At 40.7% G+C, this 20,825-nt stretch overlaps 1 protein-coding gene across 1 annotated transcript in view; it reads left to right on the top strand.

Moving 5' to 3' along the window:
- Positions 1-17,614, top strand: part of LOC122803792 — a 53,760-nt gene extending 36,146 nt beyond the window's left edge. The window contains exon 3 of the mRNA XM_044073479.1: positions 16,961-17,614. Coding sequence (XP_043929414.1) covers positions 16,961-17,555 — 595 coding nt within the window. The 3' untranslated portion in view covers positions 17,556-17,614. The remainder of the gene's footprint in view (positions 1-16,960) is intronic.
- Positions 17,615-20,825: the final 3,211 nt, after the last annotated feature.

The raw sequence follows: 20,825 nt of genomic DNA, 5'->3' as shown, positions 1-20,825 counted from the left end.
GTGGTAGATAATTTTAATGCTCTTGTCTAAAAACTTTTTAAAATCTTGCTATTCAGCACAATACTTCGACAAAATATAAAAACAAATAACAACAGTTTAAATCAAGCGCTTTCGCTTGGTCCCATTGCCAAGCTTTATCAAGATGAAATATCAGTGAAAATCTGGCTGTATATATGGGGTCCATTAACCATCATGTGATAGCTATACTAATTAAGCTTTAAAGCTATACATTTGGTTTCAAGCCTGTCTGTTTTTCATCCACTTACCACTGTTGTACAATTCACTAATACTGACATACATAGAATATAAAACTTTATACAAAATTCATTGAATCAAATTATCTGTGTATTGTCATTAAATTAATTCATAAAAAATTAAAAATGTACCAAAATCTGTAGATCTATGTGTAAAAACTTGTTTCAAACATAGAACCATGCATTTCTTATAAATAAATCTATATACTATATCTTAAATAAATAAATATTGTATAAATACTAAAAAAGTTTAAATGTATATTTTTAATTAGCTTGATACATATTTCCTGAACTGTCATTCAATAATACAATACCTATAAAAATTACTTGCAATCAATGTATTGTTGTGAAATTTATGAATATATGAATTTATTAATCCACTGTACTAAGAACATATTTTATTCAAATGATTAAATATTCATATATGGTGACATCTCTTTACTTGTAAATCACAATCTGGCCATTCTTAGTTTAAGGACACTCTTTATGTTTATACTGTCGTTTAGACCGGGACTTGTGGCAGCATCCAATTTAAGCTGCCGCAAAAGTTTCTTATATTCTAAACGCATTTCCCAGTCTCCCCCTCTACTATCCATTTGCACCTGTTCTAACACAATGAATTTTATAGACATTTCAGGACATGAAATTGAGCGTTTGTAAAAGGCATTTGTGTCTTTTTTTTCTAGAGACCTCATACATATGCTCGTAAATTCTCTTTCTCAGAGACCTTTCTGTTTTGCCTACATAAAAACTGAAACACTTGGTGCAATGTCCCAAGTAAACTATTCCTTGCGTTGCACAGTTTGCATGAATGTTGGCTTTGAAACAAAAATTCCTGGAGGGGATGTATAAGAAGTCTCTGTTCAAAATGTGTATACATTGCTTACAACTTCCACATTTATAGGTGCCTTTTTTCGAATTCTTATTGTTACTAATTCTTTCTTGCGGTTGAAATTTCTCAAATAGTTCCTTTATATTAGTATCCCTACATCTAGTGAACTTGGGATGCTTAGGAATGTGTTTACTTAATTCTTCATGTCCTGTTAAAACCGGCCAAAATTTACTGATCACTTCGATTTGTTGTGAATCACTTGAATAAGTGTGTATATAGTTATTAGGAAAAGCAGCATTATTGATTTCACTAGATTTCACTTCTTCAGTCTGGCCTAAGCCTAATAAAGGGGGGAATTTGTTCTCTCTATGTTCTATGACTTCTTTAATTGTCACATCTATCAACTCTTCAGGGTATCCCCTTTCCAAAAACATATTTTTTATTACCAACAATTCTTCCATGAAGGGTTCTAGGGTACTTGACATTCTTGATGCCCTTACCATTTGCCCTTTGACTATGCCTTTCTTTTGATAGTAAGGGTGACCACTTGCGTAGTGTAAGTAGGTGTTGGAAAAAGTGGATTTTCTATACAATTTAGATGTAAACCTGTTATTAGCATGATCCTTAGAAATTGTAACATCCAAATAATTCATTTTTTCATCACTCATACCATACGTGAATGACAAAAAATTGGTTGTGGAATTGATGTATTCAAAAAATTCCAAAAATTGTTTCTCTGTACCAGTCCACAATATACATATGTCATCTAGAAACCTCATGTAATGCTTGATGCATTCTTTCCATTGAGTGAAAAAGATAAAATCCTGTTCCCATTTATGTAATATTATATTAGCATACATGGAGGCACATGGTGCTCCCATTGCCACCCCCTTCTTTTGTCTGTATGTTTCTCCATTAAAAAACATGAAATTATTTTTTAATATAATCTCCATGAATTCTACTAATAAATTTATAGTGTTAGTTGACAAATTTGATTCTTTAACTAGTGTTTCATTAAACCATTCCAGTCCCTGCTCATGAGGTATACTTGGGAACAAGTCCACAACATCAATGGTTATTAATATTAAATCTACTTGGAAGAATTCTCTCTGTATGCTTCTTAGAAAATCCCAAGAATCTTTGCATATGTATTGCAATGTTGTAGCAAAACTTTTTAACTTGAAGTCAACAAACTTGCCTATAGGTTCCAAAATCCCTCCTTTACCTGAGACTATCGGCCTAAACTTTAATGGTTCTAGACCTTTATGTGTCTTCGGAATTCCAAAAATTATTGGGATTTTGGGTTTGTTAACATTCAGATAATTATAGACCTCTTCATTTATAAAACCTTGGAGTAAATGGTCCATTAAAGTGTACTTGATTTTGGAATAGGCCAAGTTCACTTCATTTCTAGAAACCAACTCATATTTTTCAGAATCTTGTAATAAATCAAACAAATGCATTTCATAATCTTGTGTATACATTAAAACTAAGCCCCCTCCTTTATCTGGTTTCATAGTTCTACATTTTTCTTTTCTTAGAAACTGTATTAATGACACTTCTTCTGGTTTCATATTCACCGGAACTCTTTCCGCTTTTTTACAAATGATCTTTCTTATTTCCTTAGTAGCCATCTCTTCAAATACTTTTAGACATGGGTTGGTTGGGGGGGTTGAAGGTACTGGCCCTAGTTAATGTGGTTTTATTGTGGGACTGTCCATTATAATTTAAAATCAAATTCATCTGCCTTACAAACAATTTCAAGTCTATTAAAGCCTCTGACAATTCAGTAGGATAGGCTGGAATGAAGTGGAGACCTTTTGTAAATAGGTCAAAAAATTCCTTTTTAATTTCTATTTCTGTGAAATTATATATCATGAAATTCTTGTCTTTAACTAAATTGTAGTTTTTGCCCTCTTCATTTACATATAGACTTATCACTTCATGACCATTGTAATCCAAAGGACTGCTATTGTCCATACCTAAATCTAAGTCTTTCTCCATTTCTGTTGCTGGTAATTCTCCCCCCTCCCCATGAACCTGTCCTGGGGAAAGTGAAAATCCTGGTGCATATTTTTTCTACTTTTTTCTGCTATTCTTTCACTCCTTCTCAATGGTTCAGTGGGAAGTTCTACATGGTCATTTCTGTATATATTAGCTTGGACTCGATTCCTATTGTAATCTTCATTTTGTTTGTTTCTCAATACCACAGGGTATGCTAACCCTTCCCTGTATTCATTCAAGTCCCTTTCTAACTTATGGATTTTCCTATTTAAAATTTTTAAACAGTATTGGTCCACTTCATCAAATACATTGTCATAACTTTTTTTAACAGACAAAAAAACAGAACTGTTGATTAATTTCTCATTTATGACATTTAAATCCTTTAGAAGTGTATTAGCCTTGACTTCATATTCTTCAACCATAGCTTCTAGCACCCGCAAACCAGCCCTATTAAAAATGTTACACAACTTATCATAGTATATTGTACCTGGCTGCACGTTGTTTGGAAATTTAAAACAACGCAGACCCTTAGGTACTCGTTCAACATTTACACATTCCTTAAGATAGTTAATTTCCAATTGATTACTTTTGTAAGAATAAAGTCTTTCTTTTAAAGTGTTGAACTGCTGTTCAATGTCAGTTTGATCAATTTGTACAGTACCTTGCTTAAACCAAAACTGCTTGTCTGTCCAGACGTTAAAGTTGAATTGGTTACTCTGAACCTCAGGTTCGAATGGACGCTGTCCACGAAATGCTTCCACAGAGTTAACATCAGCTTGCTGTAATGAAGTAGAACCTTTACTGGAATTATTTTGAATTCTTTTTTGGGCGACCATTACTTCTGGCGTTGTTCGCATTTTTCTCTGTTCAAGAGCCTGTTCCTGATTACCGGGTATGTGACAGGAAGTCCCGCCTTTATTGCCTTTTAGCGTCTCATTTAATTGGGTTAGAAGGTCCAGCACTTTATTGAATTCAGCTCGTGTCACAGGGGCATCCTCACTTTCAGCACCAAGCGCCAGTGGCGTTTTGAAGAAATCCTCTGATACTGTTTCTTCAGCCATGGATCGTAGAACCAATAAAACAAAATGTTAGCAGCAAAACACCAAAGCAACCCTTCCACTGCTCAAAGAACCAGTCAATGGAGGAACGTGGTAGATAATTTTAATGCTCTTGTCTAAAAACTTTTTAAAATCTTGCTATTCAGCACAATACTTCGACAAAATATAAAAACAAATAACAACAGTTTAAATCAAGCGCTTTCGCTTGGTCCCATTGCCAAGCTTTATCAAGATGAAATATCAGTGAAAATCTGGCTGTATATATGGGGTCCATTAACCATCATGTGATAGCTATACTAATTAAGCTTTAAAGCTATACATTTGGTTTCAAGCTTGTCTGTTTTTCATCCACTTACCACTGTTGTACAGTTCACTAATACTGACATACATAGAATATAAAACTTTATACAAAATTCATTGGATCAAATTATCTGTGTATTGTCATTAAATTAATTCATAAAAATTTAAAAATGTACCAAAATCTGTAGATCTATGTGTAAAAACTTGTTTCAAACATAGAACCATGCATTTCTTATAAATAAATCTATATACTATATGTTAAATAAATAAATATTGTATAAATACTAAAAAAGTTTAAATGTATATTTATGTATGTTCATTAGTCCTTAAGTTAGGTTGTTTTTTTTGTGGGCATTTGGAGTTCGCCATCCCCCTCCTACACGCTTTCCTCCTCTGTAAGCAGTCCATAGGTCCTTTTTCTTCTCTCTTCTTTCCTGTTACTTAAAAAAAAAACTTTCCAGGTATCTTTGCTTTGTAGTTAGCTTTTTTTTTTTGCGATAGAGTTGCGTGTGTGAGTGCGTGATTCCCTGTGTATTTCAGAGTTATGTCTGAGAAACCAACAGTATTTAAACTCTTATAGCACAAATTCCTCTTCTGATCTGACCAGTCACTTCAGATCTCCAGTATCTGGATTACCAGAGAGAGCCGTCATCGGAACCAAGGATATACCTTTCCTCAACATCGGCAGTGTCTCAAAGCAGCTCGGCTCTGATGCCTTCTGAGAAGAGTGGATCCTGGACCTGAGACATTGGCACTGATTTTGCGAGGCTGATCATGGCTCCAATCTTGTTGAATCCATCTCTCCCCCTCGGGGCTTTGGCCCTTGACAGTTCGGGTTTGGTGCTATCCAGAAGAGCTGCCTCTAGGGTTGACTCTGCCTTTTCTCCTTTTGCAGCTTCAGCGCTGGAGGAGGTGGAGTTTGCTCTGATGCTTCTGTCTTTCAGGTGGCAGAGAGGACTATCTCCAGGGCTCGAGATGTGTCTCCTCTCCCCAGCCCCCCCGATCCTATCCAATCACCAGCTGATCTGAGTTTTCGGCCCATTCATCCTGTCTGTAGTCAGCCCCTCCAGGAGAGCCTTCAGGTCTGTCCTCCGCAGAGGATTCCCTCTCCACTAATTCCTCCCCTGAGCACCCCATGGGGGAGGATCATTGAAAGAGGCTGTGCAAGAGAAAGCACTTAGACTCCCCTGACTCCCCTTTGGAGTTATTGACTGACTTTAAGTGAGGGAGAAGTGTCCCCCCCCAGTCTCCACCCAATGACATCTCCTTTGGGGATATTTTAGAGATCCTGAAACAGAAGGGTTAATGTCGCCCCCCCATCCCCTTTTTCTGAGGAGTTGGTCTTCCTGGAGGCCTTTGGGATGGGTGCATCTATGTCCTGGGTGACCCCACTGGTGGATGAACTTATTGACTTAGTTTTGTGCCAGGCGTAGAAGGAGCCAGACATGATGGAGCCTATACCCAAGCGTGTGGATAAGTACCTCAGCCCCCCTGCAGATCATTTACACTGGAGCAAGGGTATTGAGGTTGATGCCATTGTGGTGTCTGCAGCCACCAAGAATGAGCTAGCAGAACAGAGCTCCACTGTCCACCCCTCAAACAAGGAGTCTTGGGTGTTAGACAAACACTGTAAGTGAGTTTATGCCTCAGATACTTTTATACTGAGAGCATTGAATTACTTGGTACACTTCACATGTCTACAGAGGGATTTGGTTAAGGAATTTATTAACTCTCTGGCAGAGTCCTTGTCGGAAGAGGACTTCAAGAAGGTATCTCCCCAACTGGTCACTCTTTCCTCCATATCTAATTCCTCAATTAGGTTGATCTCTAATGCTGCAGAGGGTACATCTCAAACAGCTGGTACAGGAATAGCCCTTAGGCGACATGCCTGGATGAGGCTTTGTGGGTTTGTGGAACCCTTTAAGGCATCCTTCATCAATGCCCCCTTTGATGGTACTTATCTTTTTGGGCCATCAGTCAATGAAACTCCTAACCCACAGCGATCTGGAGGGAAAGGCCTTATCTGCTGTAGGGATCAAGTTTTCTTCCCCGCAATAGACCTTTTCCAGGAACCAGTGGAATGAGACAAAGATTTGGTTCCAAAAATCTCAAGGTTCTTTCCTGGAGTCCCAAGAAGATTCCTCTTCTGGGGGCAGAGGAAGAGGATTCAGTGGCAGACACCAACCTAGAGGTGGGGGGGCTGCAAAATCAGGGCTTCAGAGAAGCTTTCTCTGATAGGCCCTACCAGTGATCCTGAAGTGTTGCCCGACTGTCCTACTCTGGAGGCAATTGGGGGCAGATTTTCATTGCACCTAGATGCCTGGACAAACATGACAAACAACAACTGGGTGCTAAACACTATTTCCAGAGGTTACTGTATTCCCTTTTCCCTTCCACCTCCAAGCCCCAGGAGGAATACTCATCACAACGTTTCCACTCCTCTCTCCCAACATTAAATTTATCTCTCTTCCCCTGTGTTGCTCTATTTCTCCAGCAAATTCCGCCCGGCCATGCTACACTTCTGCTTACTTATCCCAGCTCTTACCTGCAGAGGCTGATACTTTTTTCAGCTGCACTTTTCTGCCCTGTTGCTCTTTCCCGCTCCATTCGCCCTACGGGCTCACTCCACTCCCCTACCCTGCCCCCAATTCCCACCCGCCCCCAGTGTTCCTACCTTTATTGCCATCCCACATCACACCCCTCTTACAACAGCCAATCCCATTACCACATAACTCCTCTCCCTCCACCAATCACATCCAGCTCATTACTCCTCCCCTCAATCACCTACCTTTCCTATCTCTCTCTAAATCTCTCTACTCCCATCTCCTCGAACCATACTTCTTTCTAATAATGCCCCCTTTTATTTCCACAGTCCCTACCCCTGCATGTCTCCTTCTCCTCATTCTAATTCCTCTTTACCATGCCTCCTCTTATACAAACCTCCATCTACACCCTCCACCTCCACCTCCAGACCACAACCATTCCAACCACTTCAACAACATTTCTGCCTCTCTAACCCCCATTCACCCCATCTCTCTATTAACTTTAAAACTTTTTCAAATCCCCTCAAATTTCTACAAACCTAAACTTACACCCTACCTTCCTTCCATAACCAAACACAATCTGAACAAAATCATTCATCATCTCCTACACCTCTTCCTAGTTGGCAACATTCATCCAAACCCTGGACCAAACACTTCTCAAACAAAAAAAACTCAGCTCTAATAACAAACCTATCCATAAAGACCTCAAATTCCTCATCATTAATACCCAAAGCTTAACCAACAAAACAACCCTCTTTCACGCCTGGCTCAACCATAACTCCCCAGACATAGTTGCCATCTCTGAAACCTGGTTAAAACCACGTATAACTGACTCAGAATTCCATCCCCCCATATATCAATGCCTCCAAACTGATTGCCTAAATAAAAGAGGTGGTGGAGTCGCTCTAGTTTACTCCAATCAGTTATCCCTTACCCCCTTCTCTAACCCTATTCCAACCTTCAATAACACTGAATCAATAATTGGCATGCTAAAATTAAATGACCAAAAAAGTATCTGCATCATCTCCCTTTATATTCCCCCTGGTAATAACACTAATGCCTTGGAAAATCTTCTCTCCTGACCTACTCTAACATTAAACATGAAACTTACATAATGGGAGATGTAAATATTGACTGGCAAAAAATGATTGACCCCAATCCCACCATATCAATCAACCTCTTCAATTTTACTCAACTTATCCACTCCATTACTAGGCCCAACAAGACCAAACCCAGGCTCCATCCTAGACTGGATCCTTGAATCTCACCCAAACAAAACCATAACATCTGGTGTCATTCCCGACCCATTAGGAGACCACCTCCCTGCCTTCAGCCACATCCTCCTCCCCCTATTCACACCAACTCCTACACACTTGAAACTTATGTAACTTCAACCCCTCTTCCTTCTCTGACTCCCTTAAACTCACTAACTGGAACCCACTAAAAACCCTACCTCTAGATGAAGCAGTTGATTTCTTCAACTCTACATTCCTTTCTATCCTAAACTCCATTGCTCCAACACGAATCAAAAGAGTTAAAGCCAAAACAGACCCTTGGCTTACAAAAGCAACCAAGAAAATTATGCAACAAAGAGACAAATCTTGGAAAACCTACCTCCATAATAAACAACCTGAACTCTTACTAAAATACAAACAGCTACGAAACCTAGCCAAAAAAACATGTCATTATAGACAAAAAATCCTACTATAACCACCTACAAACAAATCATATTAAAAACCCCAAACAATTCTGGAAATCTATCCACTCCCTTCTCAAGCCTGGAACCACAAATAACCCTTGTCCAGACACTAGCAAATCCAACCTAGACATTGCCAAACTGTTTAACATTTCCTTCACCTCTTCTATTGCTGAGCTAAGTAAAACCTTCCCCAGTAACACCCCTGCACCCCCCTCTTCCATAGCATTTACTCCTCCTCCTCCCACTCCCCCATCTTTGAATTTAAACCATTATCCACCTACCTCATAAAGAAACTTCTCACAAAACTTAAACCTTGCACCAATGCTCCTGACAACATTCCCTCCTCCTTCTTAAAAATTGCCTCTGACAGTATCGCTCTCCCTATCAGCATCCTAATAAATAGATTACTACTCGAGTCATATGTACCCAAACTCTGGCGCTCTGCTTTCATTTTTCCACTCCACAAGGGTGGCAAAAACTACAGCTTTACCAACTACTGTCCTATAGCCATCCTCTCTCCCATCTCTAAACTTCTCGAAAAATGCATACATATGCAGCTTATGCCATTCCTAACCAAACATCAACTGCTCTCTCCTACCCAACATGGCTTCCGCCCTGAACATAATACCAACACAGCCCTTCTCTCCTTTCTACACTCCATCAACTCAGCCCGAGACTCGGGTAACTTTGTTTCATCTGTTCTATTAGATTTATCTAAAGCTTTCGATATCATCTCTCACTCCCATCTACTAAACCATCTATCTAACCTTAACATTTCCACAGAAGCTCTATCCTGGTTCTCCAGCTATCTTTCAGACAGGTCACAAGCAGTGAAATGGGGACAATCTTGCTCCCCCTTCCTTCCAACCCCCACTGGAGTTCCCCAGGGTTCCATTCTAGGCCCTCTTCTATTTAACATCTTCATAAATGACTTCCACAAAGCCATTCCTAACACCAAAATTGTCCAATACGCAGACGATTCCACTCTGATCTGCTACACCTCCAACCAAACTGAACTCAAGTCTCTAACTCAAACTGCCTTCTCAACCACTGAAAAATGGATGCACCAGAACCACCTCTCACTTAACGCAAACAAAACTAAAATCCTCCTATTCACTCCCTCCAAATGCACTCCTTTAGATAAAAACTCATTTCAAATTACCAGCCTCAACAACTCTATCATTGACATTGTACCCTCTGCCAAACTCTTGGGGGTCACCATCGACGAACACTTAAAATTTAATACTCATATCCAACTTAACATCAACAAAACCCACACTAAACTCGGCCTACTGTACAGGAATAATCAATTCCTCTCCCCCTCTACTAGACATACCCTGGCCACAGCATACCTTCTCCCATCTCTTCTATATGGCGCTCCACTACTTACTAATCTATCTACCACCCTCATCTCCAAACTAGAAGTATGCTACAATAAAATCTCCAGATTTGCCACAAATGCAAATGCCCTCTCTCATCACTGCTCCTCCCTACAAACTTTAAACTGGCTTGAACTCCCCAATCAGCTAGACTACATCCAAACTGTCACAGCCCACAAACTACTATTTCAACCCACCAACTGCCCAGCTCTATCCAATATCCTCCTACCATATAGCCCTCCCAGACCCCTTAGATCCACTCACCAAAACCTTATTTCCATCTTCAAACCTAAACATCCTGCTGGTCAGCTCTTACTCTCCTTCACTCTAGCCAAAAAATGGAACGCCCTGCCCTCTTCCTTGAGAGCCTGTGAAAACCTAAGCAACTTCAAAAGACTTCTTCACTCTTACCTACTTCTTCATAGAAAATGTAACTGCACTCTTCACCCCTTACCTCCTAGCCTCCCCTCTTCCTACTCTCCAGGCTAATCCTTTCCTTTCCCTTTCTAACCTTTCTTATAGTCCTTCACTATTTAGCAGTAACCTATCCCCCCTCCCACCTCATATTCTATGCCTCTCATCCTCTCCTACAAACTCTCACTTTAATATCTTACCAAATAAGTAATCAACACCTTCTCATTCAACAACTCTACCTGCTGCTCTACTGTAAAACTCCACAATGACTGCAATTACTCATGTTTCTCTTAATTATGCTATGTAACTTTGTAATTATTGCTTTTTGTCTTGTAATGTAACTTGCTTCAAGGATCCTTTCCCCCCAGGGATCCCCATTTCCCCATACTGTAATGAAATGGAAATGTTTGCTATAGTTGTCAATATCTTTAGGTAACTTTTAATGTTTGTATTTCTGTATGCTATGTAACTTTTGTTTTGAGGAGCTTTTCTCCTGGGGCCTCCACTGAAAATGGGCTCTTGAGCCCAGTGGACCTCCCCGGTAAACAAACTGGAAATAAAAAATAAAAAATAAAATCTCCCCAATGTGCCACCCAATTTAGAGGGAGAATGGCATCCCTGTGGTTGAGAAATTTCTAGAAAAAAGAGCAATCCAAGAAGTTCCGACAGAACGACAAGGATGTGAAACCTATCCATGCTTCTTTTTCGTGACAAAAAAGACAGAGAACCTGTGACCGATCTTGGATCTGAGCAATCTAAACCTATTTGTCAAGAAGTCAAAGTTCCGCATGGTTACAGCTCGGTCCATACTGTTGCTACTGTGGAAGGATGATTGGATGTGCTCCATAGATCTCCAGAATGTGTACAGTCATACCAAGATAAACAGGTGCTCCAGGAGACATTTGTGCTTCTGGCTGGGAGCCAAGCATTACCAATTCAGAGCACTGCCCTTTGGACTCACCACCATCCCTGGGTGTTTACCAAATGCATGTCAATGGTGGCAGCTCACCTGAGACTGTGAGGATTCCAGGTGTTTCCATATTTGGACGATTGTCTCCTAACTGCACCTACAAGGCATCAGCTTCTTCAAGCCATGCAGTACCTACTGCAAACCTTCAACCAGCTAGGTGTCATGATAAGCTTTGTGAAGTCGAACGTATCCCCTTTGTAGAACATAGAGTTCATAGGAACGCAACTGAATGCAATCACACAGATAGCGGCATTACCCCCACAGCGTGTAATATCTCTATCTCTAAGACAAGTAGTTCAGGCGTTATTGGAGACAACCACTCCACCTACACATTTAGTTCTGAGTTCCCTAGGATCTATGACAGCAGCCATACTCCTAGTACAATTGACAAGATTCTTCATGCAAGTCCTACAATGGACTCTAGCGGTTCAGTGGTCCATCTTATGCCAATCTCTCTCTGTTCCTATCAGACTAACTCCAATTTGCAGGTATCACCTCTGATGGTGGATGCTATCAAATGACCTATACATGGGCAGGCCCTTTTCTCCCCACCAATAGCTATGGTGACCACGGATGCTTCCCTGTTGGGGTGGGGGGGTGCATTATCAAGGACAATTTGTCAAAGGCACATGGTCTACCACAGAGACCAAGTTGCACATCAACGTCCTGGAGATGAGAGCAGTCCTTCTAACGTTGCAAGCCTTTCACAACCGCCTCCCACTGGGGATGGTAGCAGTTCATACAGACAACATGTCAGGCAGTAGTCTGGTACATCAACAAACGGGGGGAACCTGGTCATACCTACTGTGCAGCGAGGCCATGAGGATGTGAGAATGGGTGATTCCTTCAAGCCACTTTCTCATTGCAATGTACATTCCTGGGGAGACCAACGTACTTGCAGACAGACTAAGTAGATCCATTCTGAGTCCCCATGAGTGATCCCTGAATCACTCAGTAGCGAACAAGATATTCAGCCAATGGGGCCAACCTTGTTATGACCTCTTTGCCTCTTTCCTGACCAACAAGTGCAACAAGTACTTCGCTCTGATCCCCCAAACTGAGGAGTCACCAAGAGTTACTCTAGTTCATGATTGGCCTCCAGGTCTCCTGTATGCTTACACACCAATATCCGCAATTCCAAAAGTATTACAGAAAGCCTTGATTCTCATCACCCCTTTCTGGCCTCAGCCAGTGGGGTTCCCCTTCCTATGGTTTCAGATCAAGTATCCTCCATGGATTCTGGATCCCAGACAGGATCTAATTTCCCATCTGTCAGAACAGATATGCCCCAGTCTCAGATCCCTCTGATTGACCGCTTGATTTCTCCATGTCCAATGATTGTACAAAACTCCAGGCTAGTTTCTCCAGTCCGGGAAATTATTCTTGCTTCTCAGAAGCCCTGAACAAAAAAAGGTTTATAACAGCAAGTGGAAGAGATTCTCAATTTGGGCAGTAGAACAAAATATTGATCCCTTTTCAGACCCCATTTCGGCTATACTTATGTTCCTAAGTTTACTTTTCTGAAAGGGTGCCAACTTCTCCACCATGAAGTTGCAACTGGCAACAATTGCCAGTTTTCATGTAGGGGAAGATTCTTCTTCTTCCTTTTCCTTCTGTCTTTCAACGTACAAATTATATAAGGCTTTTAGGAAAGGGATTTTCTTATTAGACCCCCTGTTAAGGATCTGTCTCCTCATTTGGGATCTCACCATTGTACTTCAGGGTCTCACTCAGAAACCCTTTGAACCCACTGATTCCTACAACTTGAAGCTTCTATCCTGGAAAAACATTTTTCTCGTGGTCATTACTTCAGCAAAAAAAGTGTGTAAACTACAAGCTCTATCATCCAAGCCACCATATATATATATATATATATATATATATATATATATATATATATTCTCTTTCAAAGATAGTCTCTTTAAGAACTAATTCTACCTTTATGCCTAAAGTGATCATGGAGTCAAATACTAACCAATCCATTAATTTACCAGTTTTCTTCCCCAGTCATTCCAACAAGGGCAAATATATGTTACATTTGTCTGATGTTCATAGATAGTTACGCTGTTACCTACACAGGACAAAGGGACATAGAAAATCAAAGCAGATTTTTGTGTCTTTTTTACGTAGTCGCCTAAGCCAGGCAATGTCCAAAATCACTCTAGCAAAGTGGACTACTGATTGCATTTCTACTGTCTGCTCTTTGAAAGACATGCAGTTATCTTGTTCCCCAAAAGCCTATTCTACTAGCTTGATGTCTACCTCATCTGCCTTTTCAGTGAGGACCTCTATTGATGAGATTTGCACAGCAGCAACATGGTCCAGGTCACATACATTTGTTTCACATTATAAACTGGATATTGTCTCCAGGAACAGGGCATCCTTTAGTTCTGCAGTGCTCCGGCACATCCTTCCTTGAGGGCCACCCAAGATTTATGTAGCTGGGGATTCTGACCCATCAGTGAGGAAAAATAAAATGGACAACATCAGATTTAGAAGTTATGTACTTACCAATAACTTAGCATCTGTGTTGTCCAGTTTCATTCTTCCTCACATCTTGCCCATCCTTCCCCCATTCTAAGCTGTTGAGAGATATCTAGAGGAATTTAGGAACCTATAGGTTCCTGTTTTGAGCTCCAGATTATGGTAATGTTTTGTTGCTACGTATCCTTATAGATAGCTGTCTATAGAGCAGCAAACTCGATTTGAGGAGTTTGGGGAGAAGTGAGGCATTATGGGAGAGGGAGGAGGTCAAGGCTCGGATCATTAGTGTTGTGAAGAGTCCAAGTCGGATCCAAGATTGGATCCTAGGACCCAGCAGTGAGGAGGAATGAAATCGGATAACACAGATGCCAAGTTATGGTAAGTACATAACTTCTAATTAATTTCTCTACTGCAAAACATCCTAGATTAACGTTCTTAGCATCATTTTGTTAATAACTCCTTTCCCTTTCTAGTAATGCTATTATTAGCTGGTATGTCAGTAGGCTAAGGAAGTCAGATCTAAAAAATGTCTGGACACCATACAATAAGAAGCTATGGATGTTTACTGGAAGCATACAAAAAGGCACTGTATACTTGAATGAGTTGGCTCATTTAATCCTAAGCAGAGGGAGGCTTATTAAAGGACTGCAGCAAGCTGTTAGCTGCCCACTTTGCGTGGAGTACAAGGTAAACTGTCTCTTCTTGCCAGCCATGATGTGATGGGATATCCACACTGTTGAGTCCCATGGCACCCAGCAGTTAATGGCTCTAATTGGAGAACTAACCATTAATCTTAACTCTCTACTTCATAATAAGATTCAGTCTTGTGCTCGTTTTATCTGCTTGCATTTCAGATATATGCTCCTTACCTCAGCGGTCCCCAGCCACCGGGCAGTTGATCATTTGGTCTGCACAGAAAGAATAAAAAACTTTTTGTTGGGCACCCGATTGTTCAGAAAGAAGTATATATATATATATATATATATATATATATATATATATATATATATATACATATGTATGTATGTGTATGAGTGTGTTTATGTTTCTGTCTGTGTGTGAGTGAATGCATGCATAAAAGCAGACTATATGTGTGTCTGGAAGCAGAAGAGACTATGTATGTGTGTATGAGAAAGAGTGAACAGTGAAATCAATTGAGCCATTATTTCATACTCGCTAAGCAGCGCTTTTTTCTGTTTAGCGAGTTGTTGTTTGTCTTTCGGCTTTTCCCAGTTAGGGGTCGCCACAGCGGAACTCCGGTCCGCTAATGATTGGCAGTAGATTTACACGAACGCCGAGGTGCCAGCTCGACATTCAACCTTCAACAAAAGGGCATGCCCATTTACGCATGTCTTTCGAACGCCCACCCAACCGTGGGGAGGACATGCAGACTCCACACAGAAGGCACTCCCTACACTCCAGCCGAGAATCAAACGGGAGAACCTCTTGCTGTAAGACAACAATGCTACCACTGCACCACCACAGATGTAAAATAAAATTAAATGAAACCGAAGAAAAGTGTGTATGGGTGCGTCTGTCTGCATGTGTGAGTGAATGCGTGCATGAAAGCAGAAGAATGTGTGTGTGTGTGTGTGTGTGTGTGTGTGTGTGTGTGTGTGTGTGTGTGTGTGTGTGTGTGTGTGTGTGTGTGTCTGTGTATGAGAGAGACAGTGAGACAGAGAGTGAAATCCCTGGCAGCATCAGTTAAGAGGTTTGCATACCTCTCAACTATACCTCTCAAGCTCAACCTCTTTGCACAAGAAATCTGTATAGAGCTACAAATAACAAGGGACAAAAGACCAAAAATAAGGACAGATTTTAAACATTAACACACACCGTTTTGAGTATTATTGCGTGCTTATTATGCACGTGTGATGACCAGTCCATGAAAATTGTCTTACATGAAACTGGTCCGTGGTACAAAAAAGATTGGAGACCACAGCCTTACCTTATCTGTTATCCTTATATGTAGTACCTTGCCAGAGGGCTTCCTAAAGTCCATGTATTTCACACCCACTATGTTCACCATCATAGATTAGTTACAATAGTGATTGACACTCAGACGTGCAGCCACATAACTGTATGCACTATGCAGTCATATCTGACTGCACACACAACTGTGTTTAGCCAGCTATGTGGATCTATACAAGCTAGGGCTGCAATATATTAAGAGAACTCACCTTTTTATCAGGTACTGCAGTCTCAGAATTATAATTCAAAAGTATCAGGGAGTGTGCGGTATAGGCTTCCCTCTTCCCATCATAGGAAGTGAAGCGGTGCATAAATACTCAGTCTTCCCTACTACTTTCAAGTTTCATTGCTCACTTTCACTATCTGTTTTCAGTGTTGATCATTACTGCATCAAGTTTCTCTTTGGAGCATCGCTGTGTGGAAAAGTGTTTTCAGCTAGTATTTCAGCATGTCATTCCCTTATTATGCCTTACACCTGTGCATTGAGAAAGTCATAAGGTATATCAGTTCCTTATTGTATGAGATATGACAACGCACAAGCTTCTACATGTTTAGTGGTCCTTTTATTACTACCACCCAGCTTATTTTACTTTTCTGTAAAAAGATCATCAGATGCTTACTTACCTGGCTGGCCTCAAATCATCCTGATCATCTTAAATTTTTTTCTTTTTTTGAAGAAGGATGGATTTTTTCAGCTCACCACACCAGTGCCTCACTGATCAAATGTGTTTTAAAAGGTATGTGTGTGTGTGTGTGTGTGTGTGTGTGTGTGTGTGTGTGTGTGTGTGTGTGTGTGTGTGTGTGTGTGTGTGTGTGTGTGTGTGTGTGTGTGTGTGTGTGTGTGTGTGGTATGTGTGTGTGGGGGGGTCTGAGTCATTTAACGTGCAAGTGGAAAGAAAAACTATAAAAACATTGAATAGCTATACCCTTTTTAAAGTTCAACAACTGCTTTATTTTTTTTTCTTCTTCATCTTTTTTCCTCTAACAGTATTAAGTTGTATGTTTGTGTTTGCATACTTTCTTTCCCCATTTCTTTTATTCTATGTTTTTAGGGGCCTGGCTGATACCCGGAAGCAAATGATGCGGGATTATCGACGTCAGCTTCGGAGAGAAGAATCTCGCCTGAAGAAAGAAAAACATAAGAGTGAACGTGTGCTGAAGACTTTCCAGTCTGCTGTTGAGATGCTTTCGCCACACAGCTCTGCAGTCTTGTCACCTGGACAGAAAGTACAAGTTGAAGAAACATCTGTCAGTGCTCCTCATTTTTCAACAACTCCTTTAAGTTCTTGGCACCATGTGATGATGACAAATAGTAGTCGGTATTCAGTGCCAACCATGAGCCAGGAAGCAGCACAACACCTCCTATCATTTAGTGAACAATACTCTACATCCCACATGGGTCTGTTGGCTTCTGAAATTGAAGATAAATATGACTCTGAACCCCATGCCAGCTCTCAACCTCAAATGTCTTCCCAACAGCCAATTATGGCTTATGACGAAGAAGCTCATCTTAAATCTCAGCCTAACATAAACTCTGCTGTTCATAAAGGGAGGAACAAATCCAAGAATTCCATCCGACGTAAATTTGCTAAGACAAGCTCCACCCCCAAGAAACTAAACCCCAAAAACAAAGTAACAAAACCGTGAACAGAAATGAGCTAGCAACACAAAATCACAGAAATTGATTTCCCCTTTAAATTTATGTTTATAGTTTTATTTTCTGTTGTCAACATAACAATGTACTAAAAATATGATATTCAGAAAGAATAATAATATAGCAGTAGATAATGTCATTTTGCAGGATTTATTTTTAAAAGATGTGGACAGCTAGTCAAAACTATAAAATGTTTGTCTTGTCAAGAAACTGTATTGGTTGTTACATTGGAGACACGTTACACCTTCCGTGAGGTTTTTACTTTGTCTGCCTAGATTTGCAGTAAGGATCATGTGACATGCAATCCCCAGAAATATACCCAGTTTTTTAAAGCTATAGCACGGTATGATACGCCCCACCTTTTTTTTAATGCAAATATATGTGGGTCTACTTTGAAACATCTAAAACCCATAACATCTAATTTCATAACATTGAGACCAGAACATCTAAAACCCATAACATCAAATTTCATATAACATCTAACACTACAAATCGCAAGAAAATAACATCCCCTCCACATATAACGACACCAAACTACCAAGCACACTTTTTACTACGTTTCTGCCCCCCCCCCCCATAAATTAAATATACCAACTCCAAGATCGCACTACAGTGGGAAAAAGTTAATTTCCTAACCCCACTGTATCAAGCCCCCCTGCAGAAACGTAGTAAAAAGTGTGTTTGGTAGTTTGGTGTCATTATATGTCATATGTGGAGGGGATGTTATTTTCATGTGATTTGTACTGTTAGATGTTATGAAATTCAATGTTATGGGTTTAGATGTTTTGTTTTTTAGATGTTCTGGTCTCAGAGTTATAAAATTAGATGTTATGGGTTTTAGATGTTTTGAAGGGGACCCATACACACAAACACACACACACACACACACACACACATATATATATATATATATATATATATATATATATATATAAAGTTGTCAATTTTCATTCTATTCTCAACTAATGGGTTGAGATCTGGTATGGCTATTGCTAAAGCTCTAGGTCTCTAGGTAACCAAAAAACTTTTGAGCTCCTCCCTTACCCATAATGCACCATCTCTAAGCTACCTCAGATATCATTTGCCACTTTCTGCTGATGCCCACATTATATGTGTTTACTGTCTGGGTCATTTGCATCTGGAAGAAGATTGTTCCATCTACCATAGTTTAAATCCTAGGGCTCTAGTTGAAAGAAAAAACAAACTTATTTTGTAAGATTTACTACCATCTGCTTTTGGAGAGGCAATGTCTGGGATAAATCCCTAAAAGTAAAGAATTGAAGCCTTCATCTCTGAAACCATCCATTTCATCCACCCCATTTTCAGAGCCATCTAGTAAAAGACCCAAGCTGGATCCAATTAGATCCAAAAGTTCCTCGCCCTTGGATATGAGAAGGAAAAAGACAATAGATCTAACTACCTCGGATCCACAAAAAAGCTATTCGATCCGACTGCTTCTAGTCCTGTATAGCTGTTCCCAGAACAAGATCTTCACTGTCCATTGATCTGGTGCCTTCTAGGGTGCCCTCACCCTTTTTTGGAGTAGCAGCAGTCCAGGTCCCCCTTTTCTTGTTTCAACTTGTTCTTCCAGAAATTTGACAGAGGCAGATGTAGAAAGAGTGGTATGGAAGATCCATCTCCCTCGGATCATCAACCTTCTACCCTGATGCCTTTGGGCTTAGAGCCTCATCATTCTTTACCACATGGATAGCCAATCCAAGACCCCCAGGCTTTCCAGCAGGCTACTACAATTTCTTCCAATACCTCCCTGGAACACCCCACTGAGAAGGTTCCTAGGAAAAAGTGTAAGAGGAATAACTTGGATTGGCCGCAAGAGTCAGTCACAGAGGATACGGACTTCAAGGAAGGTGAAGGGTCCCCATGATCATCTTCAGAAGACGTCTCATTTGGAGATATCCTTAAGATCCTGAAACAGAGAGGTATTTGGTACTGGCCTGTCAACCTCCTGGGTTACTCCACCTGCCAATGAGCTTATTGAGTTGGTCTCTCAGTGGGAGTGGAATGTACTTGACACAGTTGAACCCATACCCAGAAGACTGGGCAAGATTATGGTACCACCTTTGCTGTAAGAGTTTTGTGCTAAACGGGTGCCTGTTGATGCCATAGTCATGGTGGCGGCCACCTAAAAGGAATTTGCCGAAAAGAGTTTCACTGTTCATCTCCCTAACAGGGAGTCTAGGAAGATAGACAGGTTTGGGAAGTGTGACTATGCCTCAGCCACCTTCGCCCTAAGGTCGCTGAAGTATTTGACTCATTTTACTTGGTTACAGAGGGATGTGATTAAGGATTTTCCAATTACCCTGATCCAGTTCTGTGGAAGACTAAGCATCTGGGGCTTCTCAGATGGCTGCTCTGAATCTATTTCCAGTTCATCCATGAGGCTCATTTTGCATGTAGCTGAAAGAACCTCAAGGGCTGTGTGTTCAGGCAATATGTGATTTTGTAGAGCCTTTCAAGTCATTGTTCGTCTATGCTCCCTTTGACGGCTCTTCCTTTGTTGACCCCACATTGAAAGAAACTTTATCCTGATGCGAGAAGGATGGAAAGACCCTGTCTGCTGTGGGAGTACATTTCTTGACCCCTCAGAGATCAGTTTTGAGGAATCGATGAGGTGGTCAAAATATGTGGTTCAGGAAATCCAATGGTCCTTTCCAGAACACATGTAGAGAAACTTATCCAGGGGTGGTGGGAGGGACTCCAGTGGTCGATGCCACCCCCGTGGCAGAGGAGGCCTGCAAAAACAATGGTCCAGAGATTCTTTCTTTGACAGACCCTACCAGCAATCCTGAAAATAGGCCCAATTGCCATCCTCTAGAGGCAATCATGGGTCAGTTATCCCCACACCAGAGAGTCTGGCTAGATATAACAAAAGATACTTGGGTGCAGAGGATTGTTTCCAGAGGCTATATAATACCCTTTTCCTTTCCCCCTCCAATCTGAAGGAAAATCCCTGATGTTCCATCCAGTCAGAGGGAAGAAGCAGCTAGAAAAAAGAGTGATCCAGGATGTCTCACCAGACCAGAGAGAATTCGGAACTTAATCAAGGTTCTTTTTCTACCAAAGAAAATGGGACTTGAGACCAGTCTTGGATCCTAGCAACCTGAACATGTCAATTTGACATACCAAGTTTCGGATGGTCCCAGTTCAGTCTATTCTCCCTTCTCTGGGAAAGGACAACTGGATGTGCTCAGCAGACCTTCATGATGCTTGCTATAACATAAACATGAACAGACAATCCAGAA

This window comes from Protopterus annectens, chromosome 6.part0, assembly GCF_019279795.1.
Source record: "Protopterus annectens isolate FY-2018-M chromosome 6.part0, PAN1.0, whole genome shotgun sequence".
NCBI lineage: Eukaryota > Metazoa > Chordata > Ceratodontiformes > Protopteridae > Protopterus > Protopterus annectens.
This window is presented reverse-complemented; position numbering and strand designations above follow the sequence as displayed.